The 21,084-nt window shown below is 43.7% G+C and overlaps 1 protein-coding gene across 1 annotated transcript in view; it reads right to left on the reverse strand.

The window, feature by feature from the left end:
- map3k5 (mitogen-activated protein kinase kinase kinase 5) overlaps positions 1 to 14,498 on the reverse strand; it is a 156,474-nt gene extending 141,976 nt beyond the window's left edge. The window contains exon 1 of the mRNA XM_033020971.1: positions 13,721 to 14,498. Within this exon, the coding sequence (XP_032876862.1) occupies positions 13,721 to 14,078 (358 nt within the window). The 5' untranslated portion in view covers positions 14,079 to 14,498. The remainder of the gene's footprint in view (positions 1 to 13,720) is intronic.
- Positions 14,499 to 21,084: the final 6,586 nt, after the last annotated feature.

A 21,084-nucleotide genomic window follows, 5' to 3' on the forward strand; every position in this document is an offset into this window, starting at 1 on the left:
GATCTAAAAAATACAAAGTTCCTTTTGAAAGGAGGAATTTCTTTAGTTAAAGGGTGGTGAATCTGCGGAATTCATTGCCACAGACGGCTGCGGAGGCCAAGTCATTATGTATTTTTAAGGCGGAGATTGACAGATTCTTGATTCGTTGTGACGTCAAGGATTATGGGGAGAAGGCAGGAGAATGGGGTTGCGAAGGAAAGATAGATCAGCCGTAATTGAATGGCAGAGTAGATTCGATGGGCCAAATGGCTTGATTCTACCCCTATGACTTATGAAGTCATGTATTTCATTCGTCGAAACAGGGCGGACCACGTGAAGGTTGCAATCTCCAACCCCAAGGAAGTGAATACGTTTATTTTACAGAACAATTTAACGACTAGCCTCGTGGGAAAAGAAACGCAGTGAAAACCACCACCACGTAAAGATGCCAATCCCAACCAAGGAACAGCTACCACCTGATCACTGGTGTGACTGGAAGATCTGGAGGTCCCTCAATTGGCTTCGTACATGGATGGGCCAATGCAAGACCAATATGAGCAAATGGGGCTTTGCAGATGCGGCAGACACAGAATGTGAATGAGGAACATCTGTACAACCCATGCCACACCTACTAAGATGCCCACTTCTTGGTGAACAATGCTGCCTGGAAGATCCAGCGGTGGCAAATGAGAAGGCTGTCCACTGTGCAAGAGCCTGGCCCAACATTTGAAACATAGATGGTGGACACGAAAGAAGACAGACCAATTGGTGGTGGAAGATAGTTTCATTTGCAGACTCTGCTGGTTTCACATCAGTCCTACCGAGCACAATTTGACTGTGTTTGATTAACCTTTCAATATTGATAAGTGGGTGTTAGACTCAAAGATGTAGTCGGATCAACTGCCTTTAGTGTGAAATCAACATATTTTTTACGGCCTGATGTGGTTTGTGAGAAGTGAATATTAATCGCTGAAATGTTATGTGAAATCTTGCATGTGGGAAGATATGATCTTATTTTCATTTTGTACTTCATTTCATGGGTTCTATTTCAGGTTTAGTCTTCACACCTTTGCAAAGATGCATTTGAATAACAATCCTGTACTAGATTGCATACATGAAATTCCAAACCAGCATGATGCAAAACACTCAATATATAAAAATTAATGTATACTGTTTGATTTCTCAGCCAGGCAGACACCAGGATAGATTACTTTTAATGGTTTATCAATACCAATCTCTGGTTTATGAAACCACTCAAAACCACAAGATCATGTCATAAGATCATAAGTTACAGGAACAGAATTGGGCCATTCAGCCAATCCAGTCTACTGTATTTTTCATGGCTGATCTATTTTTCCCTCTCAACCCCATTCTCCTACCTTCTCCCCGTAATTTTGATAACCTTCCCAATCAAGAACCTATCCATCTCTGCATTAAAAATACCCAATACTTTGGCCTCCAACGCCTTCCATGGCAATGAATTTCACAGATTTACCACCCTCTGGCTAAAGAAATTCCTCCTCATCATTCTAAAGGTACGTCTGATGCCACTAAAGGTTAATCCGAGGCTATGCCCTCTGGTTCTAGACTCTATCTAGACCTTTTATTATTTGGTAGGTTTCAATGAGACCCCCCCCCCCCCCCCCCCCTCATCCTAAAATCCAGCAAGTACAGATCCAGAGCCATCAAACGCTCCTCATATGTTAACCCAATCATCCCCAGGATTACAATACTTCTTCTTCTTCTTCCGTGTGGCGTGCACAGCCTAAAGTTGTTGGACAACTTGTTCTATTTGATCTTCCATTTGTGCACGTCAAGTTAATTGCATTAGTCGAAACAAGGTGGATCACATGAAAGTTGCAATCTTCCACCCCCGGGATTACAATACAATAATACTTTATTGGCCAAGTATGTTTTGCAACATAGGAGGAATTATTCTAATAAACCACCTCTGGACCGTCTCTAATGGCAGCAGTGGAACAGTACTTCTGTTTAAAAACAAAGACATTAATAACCTGACAAATAATCATTCCTCTACTGATGTATATGTGCTGTTGGGATATTTTGGTAACAGTTATCACTGTCAGACCCCCACAGGCAATGCGAGTTTTGCCTTTATTTACAAGTAGAGTAATAGAAATAGAGGTACAGCACACAGATCATCCATGCTGAAGTAAGATGATACACGGAAGCAATAAAAAAAACTTCCATTCAATCATCAATGATCAACTTAATCAAATGAAATTTAACACCAAGCACCATAAGATATTTAGTTTCATTTAGCCAGAAGCTACAACTACACTCAGGGCAGTCTCATAGGTTTAGTTTCATACTTCATGCCTTTAGCGCCAAGCACAACCACCAGTGATGTAGAAAAGAGAATCAGGGAAGTGTTGGAGACCAGAATTAGTGCAACACGGTTATCTCTTTAGGTCATAAGGGTAAATAGTCATAGAGTCATATGGGGTGGAAATTGGCCCTTTGGCCCAACTTGCCCACGCCGACCAACATGTCCCATCTCCACTAGTAAAGGAGGCAACAAAGGATGAAAACAAAAAATAACTGTTCACTCAACAAGCCTTATTCCAGTGCAGCATGGAGCTGGTTGGTATAGAACAACAGCAATAGAGATTGAAAAGCGGTCTGGCTCCATTTTGCAGCAAGACTAAATCACAAAAGTTAGGATCTCAGCTGTGTTTCATCTAACAGTGCAGGTACAGAATAATAATAGTACATTTCTGAGGGCAGCATATTTGGGAAAGAATCCCCACAATCCCTGGCTTATTGATGAAGTCAAGGGCTTTTGTGAGGTTGAAAAAGCCAATGTGCAGTAGTTGATGCTCCCCTCTACAATTTCCTGGATTTTTCCAGCAGTAACGTTCATGCCCATTGGACATCATGACGGGCAGAATTCTGATTTCAGGAGATCATCGATCACTGGTAGGTGATAATTGTGGAGGATTTTTTTTTTGTGATGAAGTTCCCTGTAATTACAGCAACTTCATTGGCCAACAATCTAGATCCATGAAAAGATCTGGAGAACATAGATCCTAGTGTGGCACGGTAGTGCAGTGGTAGAGTTGCTGCCTTACAGCTCTAGAGACCCGGGTTTGATCCTGACTAAGGGTGCTTGTCTGTACGGAGTTTGTACGTTCTCCTTGTGACCCAAGTGGGTTTTCTCTGGGATCTCTAGTATCTTCAAAGACGTACAAGTTTGTAGGTTAATTGGCTTGGTATAATTGTAAATTGGCCCTAATGTGTAGGATAGTGTTAGTGTGCAGGGATAGCTAAACTGGGTGGGCCGAAGGGCCTGTTTCTGCACTGTATCTCTAAACCTAAACTAAACTTTCCATATCAGTGAAGGCAGATATCAAGGAGACTCACCTTCGCCTCCGGTGCACCTGGCTGCACAACTTCCACTGTCCAAGGAAAGGAGTTCTCAAAGGGGATTTCAAACCTGGTACCAAGCCCATGCTTTGCTGAGGAGCAGTGATCTCTGCCCTCTTTAGTGAGTCAAAAACCTGGTTAAAAAAGCATAATTGATTCATGGGAATCCCTGGTACAAGATCTCTAAAAATGCAGATGCAGTATCTCGAATCTCTAAGCAGGAATATGCAGAGGCCATGGATAAATATCAAATGGAGAATATATATAATCCCAAATCTTACCCACCCAGTCAAGCTCCATCCAATTCACCAGTGGTAATATCTGTGAATCGTACATAGGACCATTCAGCCAGCTCAGACCTGGAATGGCCGAAGGAACAGCTTAAGGAAGAGGGTGTGGAAAAGGACTGCAGATGCTACTTTATACCGAAGATGGACACAGAGTGCTGGAATAACTCAGCGGGTCAGGCAGCATCACTGAAGAAAAAGAATGGGAGATGTCTGACCAGTCTGAAGAAGGGCCCCGACCCAAAACATCACCCATCCTTATTCTCCAGAGATGCTGCCTGAGTTACTCCAGCACTTTGTGTCTATAAGAAAGAGGGAGGTGAAGGGCAACACGAGGTAGAGCAGTGGAGAAAGATAAAGTTATAGATTAAGTTGAAAACAAATTGAGAGCAAATGAGTTCAGTGACACCACAGCTTTGAGGTATACCCAAAACAATTTTACACCAACACAAAAATGGACCAGATAACTGCATTATGATTCAAACTGAAATAAATGTGCCTTGTGCCATGATAGTTACGTTAATTGTAGATACAATGAATGAAAAACAAATTCTGGATATTAAAAAGTAACACTGAAAATACTCAGGCTGCATCTGTGAGAAGAGAGACAGATTTAAAGTTTCAGATTGAAGACGCATTGTCAGACCAAAATGCGAGTTTAACAAGTAGCTTTAGAGACAGAACAGAAGATGCTGGAGTAACTCAGTGGGTCAGGCAGCATTTCAGGAGAACATGGAAAGGTGACGTTTCGGGTCTGAAGAAAGGTCCCGACCTGAAACGTCATCTATCCATGTTCTCCAGAGATGCTGCCTGACCCACTGAGTTACTCCAGCACTTTGTAGCCTTTGGTGTAAACCAGTGTCTGCAGTTCCTTCTTTCTACTCCAGGTACAGGTTTTCTCAAGGTAGGTACATATTAGCAAATGAGCTATTGGCAGGTAATGTGGGTCAAAGTCTCAAGAGGTTTTGAAGTCAAGCCAGTCAAACTATTGATTTTTAAAACAAACGGCATGCGTAAAGTATTAACCACACACAGCTCCAATCAGATGAACATTATTATTTCCAAATACTGTCAAAAACAAATCAATCATCATACAACTAAAAGAGTATAATTTTAAAACCTTCCTTATTAATGTTAAAAATGCATACCATCTTAACTGCCTGACCATGAAGAATAAAATGTCTGATCAGTAAACAGATTTCTCTGTGTCAAAAGGAGCCCTACAATTGAAGCAACGTGTCACAGATCCCAGCTGCACAAGCACACACAGGCAAGAAAGAAAGCAAACAGGGGCTCTGGCACCATGCGTGGCCATTTCCCACACAAAACCCACAGACACGAGTTAATGCTTCCATCAGTTTCAGTCATTTCTCAGCGCTTCCAGCAACTCCTGTTTTTGTTGTATAATTGCAAGCTTTTGCAATTGTATCGTATTCCTCTGGGCATTAACTTGTTTGAAAATGAATGTAGTTGATTGTTCTTTTTTAGCCTTTACTGCCTTTTCAGTAAAATACTTTGAATGTTAAACAAAAGGTGACAACCATAAAAAACTTAAGTAGAAAAATAAACAGATAACCATATAACCATATAACAATTACAGCACGGAAACAGGCCATCTCGACCCTTCTAGTCCGCGCCGAACACGTATTCTCCCCTAGTCCCATACACCTGCGTTCAGACCATAACCCTCCATTCCTTTCCCGTCCATATAACTATCCAATTTATTTTTAAATGATAAAAACGAACCTGCCTCCACCGCCTTCACTGGAAGCTCATTCCACACAGCCACCACTCTCTGAGTAAAGAAGTTCCCCCTCATGTTACCCCTAAACTTCTGTCCCTTCATTCTCAAGTCATGTCCCCTTGTTTGAATCTTCCCTACTCTCAGTGGGAAAAGCTTATCCATGTCAACTCTGTCTATCCCTCTCATCATTTTAAAGACCTCTATCAAGTCCCCCCTTAACCTTCTGCGCTCCAAAGAATAAAGCCCTAACTTGTTCAACCTTTCTCTGTAACTTAGTTGCTGAAACCCAGGCAACATTCTAGTAAATCTCCTCTGTACTCTCTCTATTTTGTTGACATCCTTCCTATAATTAGACGACCAAAATTGTACACCATACTCCAGAATTGGCCTCACCAATGCCTTGTACAATTTTAACATCACATCCCAACTTCTATACTCAATGCTCTGATTTATAAAGGCCAGCACACCAAAAGCTTTCTTTACCACCCTATCTACATGAGATTCCACTTTCAGGGAACTGTGCACAGTTATTCCCAGATCCCTCTGTTCACCTGCATTCTTCAATTCTCTACCATTTACCATGTACGTCCTATTTTGATTTGTCCTGCCAAGATGTAGCACCTCACACTTATCAGCATTAAACTCCATCTGCCATCTTTCAGCCCACTCTTCCAACTGGCATAAATCTCTCTGTAGACTTTGAAAATCTACTTCATTATCCACAACCCCACCTATATTACTATGTATTACTTCACCACACCAAATCAACTGCATAACACAAATTTTCAAAATCATTTAAAGGATGATTGTGGATTAACAACAGTTACAAATTGAGACATATACCTCAGAAAATAAGTATGCATTTAAAAAAATGCAACTTGTCCATAAAGTACAATAATAAAATGACACATGCTATCAGCTCCATCGTTCAACGGAACAAAGATCTAGCTTTCATTGCAACAAGACATGAACAATTTACCACATAACTATATATAGAACTACTTTCAATCTTATGTGTTGGAAAGAACTGCAGATGCTGGTTTAAATCGAAGGTAGACACAAAATGCTGGAGGATCTCAGTGGGACAGGCAGCATCACTGGAGAGAAGGAATGGATGACGTTTCGGGTCGAGACCCTTCTTCAAACTATAATCAGGGGAAAGAAAAATAAACTTGACCTTTGCGTTGCTAAACATTCAATGATCACTCTCTCCGTGGCAAACTTAAGACAACTTAAAAACAAAGTCCGCTAAAAACCATTTACCTACACCATCTTTCCATTCATCCCATTTAGTTTACATCAGAAAATTGTTTCATGAAAGTTAAGAGTCTAAGGAAATCCCAACTAGTTTCAATCTTTCTCATCCGGCATTCCATCTATTCATGTGTAACATAAAATGGTGTGGAAACTATCCAGGTTATTTGAGACAATTATTTTTTTCCTTGGGTACAAAGTGAAGGTTCAACACTTATCTCTGTGTTTGTTCAGTTACGCTGGCTGCTTGTTCAGCTGTGTCGATTTAAAAATCCTCCTTAATTATATGCATAAAACATAGAACAGTACAGCACTGGAACAGGCCCTTCAACCACAATGTTTGTGTCGAACATGAAGCCAAGATAAACTAATCTGCCTGCACGATCCATATTTCAGCATTCGCTCCATATTTAAAAGCCTCTCAAATACCACTATTTTATCAGACTCCACCACCAGCGCTGGGAATTACCACCCCTTGTGTGAAATACTTCACCCACACATCACTTTTAAACTTTGCCCCTCGCTCCGGGCAGCACGGAGGCATTGCGGTAGAGTTGCTACCTTACAGCTCTGGTTTTCTCTCACACCCCAAAGACGTACAAGTTTGTGGGTTAATTGGCTTGGTCAAAAAAATTGTACGTGTTACCTAGAGTGTGCAGGACAGCGTTAGTGTGTGGGGATCGCTGGTCAGCACGGACTCAATGGGCCGAAGGGCCTGTTTCCCCGCTGTATCTCTAAACTAAACTAAAACCTAAAACTTAAACCTATGTCCTCTAGTCTTTGATCTTTCCACTCTGGGAAAAAGATTATGACAGTCTAATTTCATATTCATTCTTGATCCAGCTCCTCCCAAAATCATTAGCCACTTTTAATTAGATGCCAACTGCAATGTACATCCACACAATTTTAATTTAGAGAATAAATTCAGTCCAAATACTTTGGACAACATTTTAATTGAACAACATATACAAATGTTGAAACGTACAAATATCTAATGAACTGAATAAAATATAACTTGACTGTATTATACAAAGCTATTCCTGTAAAGAGAAAAGCAGTTCAGTGGTTATTGCCTGCTTTGTGGCTTTATGTATGTTTCAAACTTATTATTTAAAAGGAGTAAATTGCCAACCTAACACAAAAAAATATTTATCTTTCCAGATCTCCCTGGAAAACATGGTCTCCCTTCCCGTAACTATTCCCCACACACGACCCCTCCCATCCTCCACTACACAATTGTTGAGTATGGGCTAAATACAGGAATTAATTCTACATGCGGGTGCCCAACTTTCAGGGTAGACAAGTGAACTTAAATCACAGTGGATGTGAACAGTCAAAAGGAGAGCATGAGCAACTGGTTGTTTTAGGAGTGATATTGCTATTGAATTGGGTCGATAGGAAATAATTATGTGTCCCTGCACAGAATGCATGTTTTCTGGCTATCGGCTAAGGGTGATTCAAATCTCCTCCCTCCACTATTTCAGTGGTTTAAGTGTACATATGCTCCCAAAACACCAATATCATCCCGGTTCCCAAGACCAAGACCATCTCCAGCCTCAATGACTACAGACCCATTGCCTTGACATCGGCAGTCATGAAATCATTTGAGCGCATCATACTCAATCACCTGAAAACTGTCACCACTCCACTCATGGACCCATACCAATTCGCCTACAGAGCCAACAGGTCAGTTGAGGACACCGTCAACTTAGCAACTCATCACATCCTGAACCACCTGGAGTCCGCAAACACATATGCCCGCATCCTGTTCATGGATTTCAGCTCGGCATTCAATACAATAAACCCGGCTATACTGTTTAATAAATTACTGGACATGAACATTGATCCATGCATTTGTTACTGGATTCACAGCTTTCTCTGGAACAGGAAACAGAGGGTGAGGATCAACAATAATACATCCTCCCCTCTGTTCCTCAGTACAGGCACACCCCAAGGCTGTGTTCTTTCACCCTGGCTTTTCTCTCTTTACACAAACCAGCTCACATCCCACCACAGCTCTGTCAACTTGTACAAATACGCCGACGACTCAACAATCATAGGTTTCATCACCAATAACCAAGAAACTGAATACCGTGCACAGATCAACCAAGCAGTGACCTGGTGCACAGACCATGACCTCTCACTCAATTCATCAAAAACAAAAGAACTCATCATCGACCTCAGACGCCAGCCACCCCCCAAAACTCCTGTGCTCATCAACGGTGAATCCATCATCATCACTGACACTTTCAAACTCCTTGGCACCCACATCAGCAACAATCTCAAATGGAGGACAAACGCAGACCACATTTATGGAAAAGCCCAGCAAAGACTTTTCCATCTTCGGCAGCTTAGGAAGTTCAGAGTAAGGCCTCATCTGATGCTCTGCTTCTATACAGCCATTATTGAAAGCATCCTCACTTCATCTATCACAGTTTGGTTCGGCAGCCTCGACTCACTCTCCCGGAAGAAACTACAACGCATTATAAACAGAGCTTCCAAAATTATTGGCTTACCCCTTCCATCACTTGAATCACTCTACCATAAACGGACACTTCACAAAGCCCGCAAGATCATCACTGACCCCACTCACCCTGCACACTATGCATTTCAGCTACTGCCCTCTGGGAGGCGTTACAGGTCAATTGCCTCCAAAACAACCCGTTTCAAAAACAGTTTCATTCCTACCGCAATTAACTTTTTAAACTCCGTACGGTGAGGAAATACGAATAAGCGTGGCCCTTATGTATTATGAAATGTGTCTGTTTGTATGTATATCTACGTTACGAGTTGAATGTTTGATGAAATGTTGGAACCTGTATCGAGCTGTACTGAGAACAAATTCCACCAGCCTGGCTGTGTGGTCATTAAAAAATATAATACAAAAAAAAAAAAAAAGGAACATATGGAGAGATGGGCAATTTGAAAACTTGCAAATAATCCCCATTGAATCTCCTTATGATCACATGCAATTAAAAAGTAAAACTGAATTTCTCACAATTTTAACTTTACACATAAGGCACTAGCAATAAGATAAACCTCCACCACTTAAAAGCAGAAAGGGAGAAACTGCAGTGGAAATGTGTAGGAAGGAACTGCAGATGATGGTTTATACTGAAGACAGACACAAAATGCTGGAGTAATTCAGCAGATAAGGCAGCATCTCTGGAGAAAATGAATAGGTGACGTTTCGGGTCTGAACCCTTCTTCAGACTGCAATGGGTCTGATACAGTCGTTTAATTGTCCCAGGTTGCAGGAGTAGTGTCAGAGGATAGGAAAAGTATAAATCAAGTAACTAAAGGCCAGTTAATTTAACTTGGTCATGGCAGGTTATTGGAATCCATTCAAATGAACATTATAAGTCTTCACAGAATGATCTGGGGAAATCAGCATGGATTTGTTAATGGGGGGCCCTGGCTGAATGACTTTATTGGATATTCTGAGGAGGTAACAAGGAGGGATGGTGAGGGCAGAGTGTTTGATATCACCTTCTGACAAAGTCCCACAGGCACGCTCTTCCAAAAAGCAAAACTCATTGGGATCCAAGGATGACTGTGAAATTATATCTAAAATTGGTTCAGTGAAAGATGGCAAAAAAGATCAGCTTAAGTCAAGTCAAGCAGTCAAGAATGTATGGGTAATTTATTTAAAATATACATGCTTTATGTTTTTGTATGTTGTTTGATTCCAGGTGCCTGTGATGCTGCTGCAAGTAAGATTTTCATTGTATCTCACTCTACCCGTGAATATGGCAATAAACTCAACTTGATAATGGTTGAATGGAGATTGTGACTTGAACACTTTTACCAGTGGGGTTCAACATTTGACCCCTTGCTTTTTATTAAATAACTGATTTGAACTGAAATGAAGGGAATATATACACCGTTTTCAGATGATACAAATGTCAGCCATGGAATGCTTAGGATTGTATGAAATAATAAGGGTTCGATCAGCCATGCACATTGGTGGTAAATGAAATTTAATCCAGAGATATGAGGTCATGCATTTGAGGAACTGCAATGTGGCATGGAAATGTACAGCAAATAAAAGGATATTACATAGAAACATAGAAAATAGGTGCAGGAGTAGCCATTCGGCCCTTTGAGCCTGCACCACCATTCAATATGATCATGGCTGATCATCCAACTCAGTATCCTGTACCTGCCTTCTCTCCATACCCCCTGATCCCTTTAGCCACAAGGGCCACATCTAACTCCCTCTTAAATATAGCCAATGAACTGGCCTCAACTACCTTCTGTGGCAGAGAGTTCCAGAGATTCACCACTCTGTGTGTGAAAAATGTTTTTCTCATCTCAATTAGGTGGTTTGTAAGAGCAAATAGACCTTGGAGCACATGTCCACTGATGCTTAAAGGTAGAAGATAGGTCAACAAGAAAGTTAACAATGCTTACCTTTATGAGACCAGCCATAGAATATTGAAGCAGTGAGACTGTTAGAACTGGCTAAAATATTATATGGGCCACAGCTAGAGTACTATACGTAGCTGTGATCACCACATTACATGAAATATGTGATTGCATTGGAGAGTGTGCAGAGACTATTTAAAATATATTATGTTGTAGTTATGAGGAAAGAGAGCCAAGAGTGTTTCATTATTATATGTACTAAAAACAGAAAAATGAAATTCTTACTTGCAGCAGCATAAAGAATGAATATGTTATTTATTTTGAAACAGAGGATAAGACTATAAGACATAGAAGCAGAATTAGGCCATTCAGCCCATCGAGTCTACTATACTATGTAATCATGGATGATCTATTTTCCCCTCTCAACCCTATACTCCTGTCATCTCCCCATAACCTTTGGCACCCTTTCATAATCAAGAACCTATCAACGTCTGCTTTAAAAAACACCCAATATCTTGGCCTCCACAGCTGTCTGTGGCAATAAATTCTACAGAATCACCACCCTCTGGCTACAGAACTGAGAGGAGATTTAATAGAAGGATATAATATTATGAGGGCTCTAGTTAAAGGGAGAACGAAGAACCCTGTTTCTTTAGCAATGGGTTTAAAAGCAGAGGCAATTGAATTAAAAGGAATTGGCCATAAGGTTAGAGGGGGAATAAGGAAACATGTTTTCATCCAAGTAGAATTTTCATTATGTTTCAGAATTTGTTTCATGTTCACTTGAGCAGCTGTGTCTTGCAGCGCTAAGGATGTTCATACGTTCATACGGGATAGGAGCAGAATTAGGTCATTTGGCCCATCAAGTCTACTCTGCCATTCAATCATGGTTGATCTATCGCTCCCTCTCAACACCATTCTCCTGCCTTCTCCCCATAACCCCTGACACCCATACTAATCAAGAGTCTATCTCCATCTTAAAAATATCCATCGATTTGGCCTCCACAACCTTCTGTGGCAATTAATTCCACACTCATCACCCACTGACTAAAGACGGAAGAGTAAGCTGACAAGTTCCATTCCAACTGGTTCAGACTCCATGGGCCAAATGGATGTCTTCCTAGTTATTAATTTTCCATGATTCACTTGCTTCAATTCCAATGTGTCTCATAACCTCATCAATTCCCCCCCATCACTGTCTGCACTGCCTTGGTCGCTATTTGCTGAAGTAAGTGTGTGTGTGGAAACTTGTGTGATTGTTAATCTAACTGGACATCACCTAACACACACAAAACGGCACATACCTTGTACAGGGAGGAACTGCAGATGCTGGTTTAAACCGAAGACAGACACAAAAGGCTGGAGTAAATCAGCGGATCAGGCAGCATCTCTGGAGAAAAGGAATAGGTGATATTTCGGGTCGACTGGTCTTCTTCAGACTGACAGTCAAGGAAAAGGGAGATATAGGGATATCTTCCGTTAATTTGTCCTTAGTACAGTCTATATCTCTTGTTCCTCTTTCCCCTGACTCAGTCTGAAGAAGGGTCTCGACCCGAAATGTCACCTATTCCTTTTGTCCAGAAATGCCGCCCGACCCGCTGCATTTTGTGTCTATCCTTTAATCTCTCAGCCTATAACCGAATCTCCCTGAATTAGTTTGTGCTGCCTCTGCAAGAATCTTAGATACAGAGCAAAATTGTCTTAAATCTGGATCAAGGGCACAAAAAATCCAGCTATAGCTTCATACACCAGCCTAGAACCAATTACTTCTGCCAGTTTCATCAATCTCCAGAACAAATACAGAAGACAGGAACACAATGTTACCGAATTTATTGCAGTCTCGCTGTTAATTTACTGGGTGAAGGTGGGACTGGGCTGGACAGTTTTTTAAACTATTATTAATACATTGAGCCGAGCGAGTCTTTTTCTCGTGATTTCTCTCTGCTTCGCCTACTTCATTCAACTCCAACCTGTCGCGTTTCATTCTCCAATTTCATCATCGCTGTTGCTGCAATTTTCTGAAAAAAAGGCGAGTGTGTGGAAACACGTTTAAGCCCTTGACATCAATCGCTTGGTGTCGTTTAGACAGGCGGCCCTGTGCCAAACAAGTTAAAACACACACTGGTTCGGAGTCTCAACATATCAGCGCCAGTCGAGTAACAGTCGATCCGACGAGTTTTAAGTGAATCCAACTTACTTTTTAACACTTTCGTCGAAAAGGCAGTGAAAGTTGCGGCTTTAATGCACTTCTCTGGAGAGTAATACATTTTTTAAAAATCACAGCTAACGCAACAGCGCATTACTGAGGGAGTTAAACTGTCCTCTCTCGGATGGAGGAACATACTCCGCCCTACATATCCCACCTACACTAGTCCCACCTGCCTGCTTTTGGCCCATATCTCTCTAAACCTGTCCAATCCACGTGCCTGTCTACATGTTTCTTAAACGTGGCGATAGTCCGTGCAAGAGTTTGATCTCACGCTGCTTACTGTATCAGTGGTATCGGCTAGGTGAATGGCATGACCCTGTGGGTAATGTTAAAGGGTCACCATGGTGTTCTGAACATGTTCTTGCCCGTGAACTTCCACTGGACTATGCGAGGAGGCTGTGGTGACAGAGAGAGACAGAGACAGAGAGCTGCCAGCAAGCTTCACGTATAGAGCGTGTAGCGCCGGCAGCTCTCCGCTCTCACTCGCCTTACCTGCGTTGTAAAAATAGTCGAGGACGGCGGTCTCCCCGAAGTCCAGCTTCTCGAAAGGCAAGGTCTGCAGGTCGGCGCTGACTCCCTCGCATGCCTCTCTCAGGCACTGCAGCGCCAGGCTCTCGGCGACCTGCAGCGGGGCCGCCTCGTTCACCACATACACCACGGTGGTCGGCCGGTTCTTGAGACGGGCTACGGGCACCAAGGCGGGCGAGGTGGCGACCGCCGTGTGGTCCTGCCAGTAAGTGCCGGCTGGGACGTTGCTGGAGGCCGGGGAGAGCATTGTCCCAGAGACTCCTTCAGCGGGAGCCGGGGCTACCACCGCCGCCGCCGAGGAGCTGTCCCTGTCTGCATTCATGTTGCGAGCTGAGCCGCCGAGGGAACAGCCTCTGACTGCAACAACACAGCGAGTCTACCGATCCGGCTTCCTCTGGCCCACATGAGAGACTTTTTTAACAAAAAAGGATCGTTCCTCAGTTCCTCCTCAGCATCCTCCGCTCTTTCCGGGAATACAAATCAGTTGCATTAATTTGCAAAATTAAAAAAAAAACCCAAGCACAAATTTCAAAGTTAGCAACCGAGCGCTGGAGTCCAAGTCGGCGATGTTTATGCAGCACTTCATCTGCTCCGGACTGTGTGTGTGTGTGCCACTGACAAGCGCAGGCGAGTCAGTTCTCAGTCTAGTTTTAGGGGCCTTCCGATTACCAAAATAGGACTTGATGCAACCTAATGGTCGCTTGCAGTACAGCAGGGGGCGTGGGAAAATCACAGGGCACAAGAACTTTGCAAATAAGCCGCCTCCAACTATTCTCTAGTGGAATGTTTTATACATTCGCGTCATACTTCAGACTTGTTTCTTTATTGCAATTTTTAGTTTGTTACCCTTGCAAGAGTTTTGTTTAAGTATGAAGTGGTTTCGGTTGGGTAACATTGCATGCCAGTATTTGGAAACCGACAAAGACGTCTGACGTTCCAATTGCAACTCAACCAGAAATGTCAATATTTACACGGGCTATTTACAATAGCTCCCGCCCTTTTCAGAGTTTCGACTACATTCCCAGAGGACTCCTTTGAAATTATATTTGAAACGATGACGAGCCTCGCTCCGCCTCCCAATGGCCTTCCGCACTCTCCTCCTCTCCCCGCTACCGTGTGGCTTCCTGGTGAGACACGATTCAGGAGGAGACACTTTTAAAACATAATAATCATTTATTCTGTGTGCGGTTAGACAGGGTGTGTTCAATTATGGGGATTGTTTGTTATTTCCCCATCCGACTAACCTGGCCATCAATGCGAATTTTAGGGTATGCTAGGACTAAGGATATGATGGTTCGGGTGTCAGGGTTATGGGGAGAAGGCAGGTCTTCTGCCTTCTATGGGGAGAATGGGGTTAAGAGGGAGAGGTAGATCAGCCATGATTGAAAGGTGGTGTACATTCTGCTCCTGTACTTATGAATTGGCTGAGATCAGGTCATTGAGATATCAGGATAGAACGTGGGTTCTCCCTTGGCTAAGTCAGGCTTTAATGATGTATTTATTTGGTGAAGCCAAGGTATAATGATTATACACAAAATGTCAGGTCAAGTCAAGAGTGTTTTATTGTCATATGTCCCGGATGGGACTGAAATTCTTAATTGCTGCAGCACAACAGAATATGTGAATATGTAAACATAGTACATAATGGGGGAAGAGAAAAAAAGGTTCAATAAATAACAAATATAGTGCAATATTAATAGTCTTTTGCAGTTCAGAGCTCAGAGCTTATTCGTTGTTGTGTTTAACTAGGGAAGAAGCTGTTCCTGAACCTGGACGTTACAGTTTTCAGGCTCCTGTACCTTCTTCCCAATGGCAGTGGTGAGATGAGTGTGTGGCTAGGATGGTGTGGGTCTTTAATGATTTTGGCTGTCTTTTTGAGGCAGCGTGTACGATAGATCCCTTCGACGGTGGGGAGGTCAAAACCGGTTATGGACTGGGCAATGGTCACAACTTTTTGTAGTCTTTATCGCTCCTGGGACGTTCAAGTTGCCGAACCAGGCCACGATGCAACCAGTCCGAATGCTCTCTACCATGCGCCTGTAGAAGTTTAGGAGAATCCTCTTTGACATGCCGTTTAGGAGAATCCTCTTTGACAGGTTTAGGAGAATCCTCTTTGACAGGTTACAACATTGATTTCTCTAATTTTAGATAGCTCTTGTCTTCTCCCTCCTCCCCCTTCCCCTTCCCAGCTCTCCTTCTAGTCCTACTGTCTCCGCCTCTTCCTTTCTTTTTCCCGCCCCCACCCCCACATCAGTCTGAAGAAGTGTCTCAACCCGAAACATCGCCTATTCCTTCTCTCCATAGATGCTGCCTCACCCGCTGAGTTACTTCAACATTTTTTGTCTACCTTTGATTTTTCCAGCATCTGCAGTACTTTCTTAAATAGATCTTGGAAAAGACTGAACCAGCGGGCAGTGGCACGATCGAATGAATGACCGACGGTAGCGTCCTCGGTTTCGCCCCGGTGGTGGAAGTTTTCTTGTAAGTTATACTATGTTAACACGTTAATAATAACTTATTAATATTAAGGTGTTAACATAGAAAACACCATTGTAATCACGGTACAGCTAGAGAATATAGCACAACCTTTTAGCAAACGGCAAAAAAAGGCTGATTTAGCCAATCGATCGTGAAAAAGGCATTATCCTGGTGAAATCATCAAAAACGGCATGAAAAGGCACATGGCATTTATGGCAAAATCCTGGCTCTAGTCATCATCATCGGCGGTCACTCGAAACGAGTATGACTGTCCTCATTAGGATGCCGTGCCTCACTTTGTTTAACATGGGGAGACTGGTGGACAGACAGCCACCACACGGTCCTTGACAGATCTGGGTCAGGATCCAGTGGCATGGAGTCCAAGACGATCGGGGACCCTTTTCTGCTGCAGCCTTCATCCGCTTTCCCAGCCGTTGTGATGCTCCACTAAAGTCAGCCATCATCCTCCGCCTGTTCCACCGTTGAGGTCTTGGTTAGATTGCTCTTCTGCTGCAACAACCCACCCCAGCACTACCTTGGACATCCCTCACTGCGGATATTTTTGAATGGCAAGGTAAACACTATCTAGTCCCAGTTGATTCCTATTCCAATTGGTTTGAACTTGATCTGCTGCCTACCATTACGTCTGAGATGGTGATACAGAAGCTTCAGGGACATTTTTCTGTATTCGGTGTACCGGTTCGACCGCAAACTGACAACGGAAGACAATTCACCAGCCAGGCATTTAGAAACTTTGCCAGACACTGGAACTTTCAGCATGTCACCAGCAGCCCTGAATACCTTCAATCCAACGGCCTCACTGAGCGTGCTGTCAGGAGCGCTAAACAGCTAATGGAATGTTTGCATCTTGCCAATTCCGACGTCTACCTGGATCTGTTAAACCTGAGAACCATTTCCAGGTTCTAGGTGTTCTAGGCTCTCCCGCCCAGCGCCTGATGTCTCGCACGACAAGGCCCCAGCTCCACATCGCCCAGCAACAGCTGAAGCCACAGGTGCTAAAACCAGCTGCGGTCCAGAAGCGCATTCAGGTGAAACATGATCCAGAAGCGCTCCTATGACAGGTCGAGCAAACAACTTAAACCGTTACTGCAAGGTCAAGTGGTTCACCTGCAGACGGCAGTTGGACATACCCGACTGGGTTCCTACCTTGTCAACGTCGATGGTGTTCTGTATTGGCGCAGCCGTCAACATCTTCTGCCCGTGAACGAACCGCAACCAGCTCCTCCCGGTCCTCATGCACTGCCGTTGGTTATCAAGACACCTGCTGCTGTTGTTCGTCCCAGACCCCCTGACCCCGGCATGCATTCTCCACTTTGTTCGAATCCCTCGTCCCCCAGTGCGCCTAGTCCTGCATGCTCGCCCAGCCTTTCCACTACACGCTCCCCGGCTGCGTTCTCCTTCTCGGGTTCTCCACCACTCACCCCTACTAATTCTTCAGGAATGGAGGGGGAAGGGTTTGTCCATATGCGTTCGGGTCGGGTTAGCAGACCGCCTGACAGGTACGGCGTGTATGTTTAACCGCATGTGTTTTAACATCTGTTCTCTTTTTCTCAACGGGGAAGGATGTAGATTGGTTATTGCATGTGAACCAATCAGAGTAATGTACTACCACTAACTCCACCTTACTGTACACTTTATATTAACACTCACTTCCCATATTACGTAATGACACCAGTGGTAGAGATGAACTAACAACGTATTGTACTGCACCATTATGACTGATGATTAAAGCTGACTTTGAACGCCAGACTGTGTCTGTACAGTTGTCGACACATGCTGACTGCATTAATTTTGTTTACATATAATAGTGAGATTGTTAATCTGTAGTTTTTAGAAAGGTTAATGAGGAGGGAATTGTTGACAGATGTGATGCTGAGAAAGATTGCTGACACATTTTACACATTAGACAAATAAATCATATTGGGCAACCTGAAAGCAGATGAATAATTTGATTCACTGATAACTTTTCATAAATCCCACATACTTTCAATATGATAGAACTTTATTTATCCCAAGAGGGAAATTGATCTGCCAACAGTCATATAAACACAAAATACATGAAACATGAAATTAAAGTGATGAGTGGAAAGGATTGGGGATGTGCTAAGATTGGGGAAGAGGGGAGTCAGTCTCAGTCTACCCCATGACAGAAGAGGGAGGAGTTGTACAGTTTGATAGCCACAGGGAAGGATCTCCTGTGGCCCTCTGTCCTGCATCTTGGTAGAATCAGTTTGTTGCTGAAGATAGTCCTCAGGTTGACCAGTGTGTCATGGAGGGGGTGAGCTGTATTGTCCAGAATGCTCCGCAATTTGAGGAGCATCCTCCCCAATACCTCATAAAGTTAACTTAAAACTTGTTCTCATATTCATCCTTAAAGCAGCAACCTGGAAAATATAACATTGTCATATCATATTGTATCAGTGGTCATTGTCAGTTAAACACAAATGCTGGAGTAACTCAGAGGGACAGGCAGCATCTCTGAAGAGAAGGCATGGCATCTCCAGAGATGCTGCCGGTCCCGCTGAGTTAACCCAGCATTTTGTGTCTGTCTTCAGTGTAAACCAGCACCTGCAGTTCCTTCCTACACGTTTCTGTCAGTTATGTGTGTTGCATAGATTCTTGTGGATTGCAATAAACTACAACAAAATACTACAGATCCTGAAAATCTGAAATAAAAACAAACAACAAAATACTATAAGTACTTGGGAGGTCATGCAGCAGGAGAGACAAACTGATTTCAGGTCAATGGCTTCTCCTCATGTAAAGTATAGACCATGATTTGGGAAAATCAAGCCTAGAGTAGCTGCTGCACTGAACTCCTGCTTCTTTGCTTTTTGGAACATCATTGGTAGCAAGTCAGAGCAGGTTGACTGACTTGGGAAGTAGTTTATGATAACGTGTGGAATGAGGAAAACCTATTATTAAAGAATGCATTCCTTCCCCTCAAACTCTTCAACTTTTCCAGGCTTCGTTCTTTGGCATCCTCGAGGTAACTACACATAGAAGGGAAGGCCTCCATTTGGAACTCAGTGCTATTATCATCCATGTTAGTACATGCTAACTTTCCATCAGGAACTGATCAGCAATCATGAATAAACAGCAGTGCTGGTTCTCTTCTCTCCTAGAGCGGCTCAGTGGTGCAGTGGTAGAGTTGCTCCCTCACAGCACCGGAGACCCAGGTTCGATCCTTTTTAGATTAGATTAGATTAGATCCTTTATTTGTCATTCAGACCTTTCGGTCTGAACGAAATGTCGTTGCCTGCAGCCGTACATATAATAATAAACAACAAAACACACAATAAACACAAATTAACATCCACCACAGTGAGTTCACCAGGCATCTCCTCACTGTGATGGAGGCAAAGGTCTTAGGGTTACTGTCTCTTCCCTCCTTGTTCTCCCTCTGCACTGAGGCGATATGTTGTTACCCCACCGGGCGATGGTAAGTCAGTCCCGCGGCTCACCAAGCTCCGCGAACGGGCCGGTTCAAGCTCCGCGGCCCGGGGTGGTCGAAGCTGCCGCCCTCCAGTCCAGCGGACGCAGCTGTTGCCGCAGGAGCTCCGGAAAACAGGCACCAGCCTGTGACCTGCGAGCTCCCGACGATGTCGTCCACTGGCCCGTGGCCGAGCCCCGGATTCATGTCGCCGCCGCCGGAACGCCGCCTCAGCCACCGGAGCATCGTCTCAGCCCCGCACCGGGCCGCCCTCGCCGGAGCCACGTCTCAGCCCCGAGTCGTGCCGCTGCCACATGTGCGCCCGAACGCCGCCACAGCTCCGAATTCGACCAGCCTCGTGTTGGTGAGTCCTGGCTGGCTCTGCCTCCGGAGCCTCGAGGTCGGTCGCAGGTTGGAGGCCGCCAGCTCCACCATTAGGCCTCAGCACAGACGGAGGCAGAGAAGGGGGGATACGACAGAAGAGTCGCATTCCCCCGAAGGGAGAGACAGAAAACCATGTTTCAGCCCCCCCCCCCCCCCCCCCCCACACATAACACAACCTAATAACCAAATATTTAACTAAAACAAGACAAAAAAACAACAAAAACAAGTAAAGACAGACGGACTGCAGGCGAGCCGCAGCCGTTCAACAGCGCCGCCACTTCCGGACTACAGGCGTTGTCTGTGTGGAGTTTGCACGTTCTCCCTGTGGCTACAGGGGTTTTCTTCAGGTGCTTTGGTTTCCTCCCACATTCCAAAGACGTGCAGATTTGTAGGTTAATTGACCTCTGTAAATTGCCACGAGTGTATCGGATGCGAAAGTGGGATAACGCAGAACTAGTGTATGGGTGATCAGTGGTTGGCATGGACTCAGAAAGCCCGAGCCTGTTTCCATGCTGTTTTCCTAAATATCTACTAAAGCTGCAAATCAGTGTCAGTGGGGCAGATTAGTGCCCTTCAGCCTCTGCTCTGAAATAAATAAAAATACTGAGTATGTCTAAAAATTAAAGATGTATCATTTTATTTTTTTAATGCTTAGTATACCATTGCATTTATTCATTGGATTCTAAACATTTGGCTATATCACTAAATCTAAATCACTATATCACTAAATCTAAATCTAAATCACTAAGCACAGGAAACGCAAAACCATAGGTACACAAAAATGCTGGAGAAACTCAGCGGGTGCAGCAGCATCTATGGAGCGAAGGAAATAAATGAAGGAAATAGGCAACGTTGCCTATTTCCTTCGCTCCATAGATGCTGCTGCACCCGCTGAGTTTCTCCAGCATTTTTGTGTACCTTCGATTTTCCAGCATCTGCAGTTCCTTCTTAAACACAAAATCATGTTCAGCATGTAGTATATACATTGATCGATAATGCAGATGTAAGAAAT

The sequence above is a fragment of the Amblyraja radiata genome, chromosome 5, assembly GCF_010909765.2.
Source record: "Amblyraja radiata isolate CabotCenter1 chromosome 5, sAmbRad1.1.pri, whole genome shotgun sequence".
NCBI lineage: Eukaryota > Metazoa > Chordata > Chondrichthyes > Rajiformes > Rajidae > Amblyraja > Amblyraja radiata.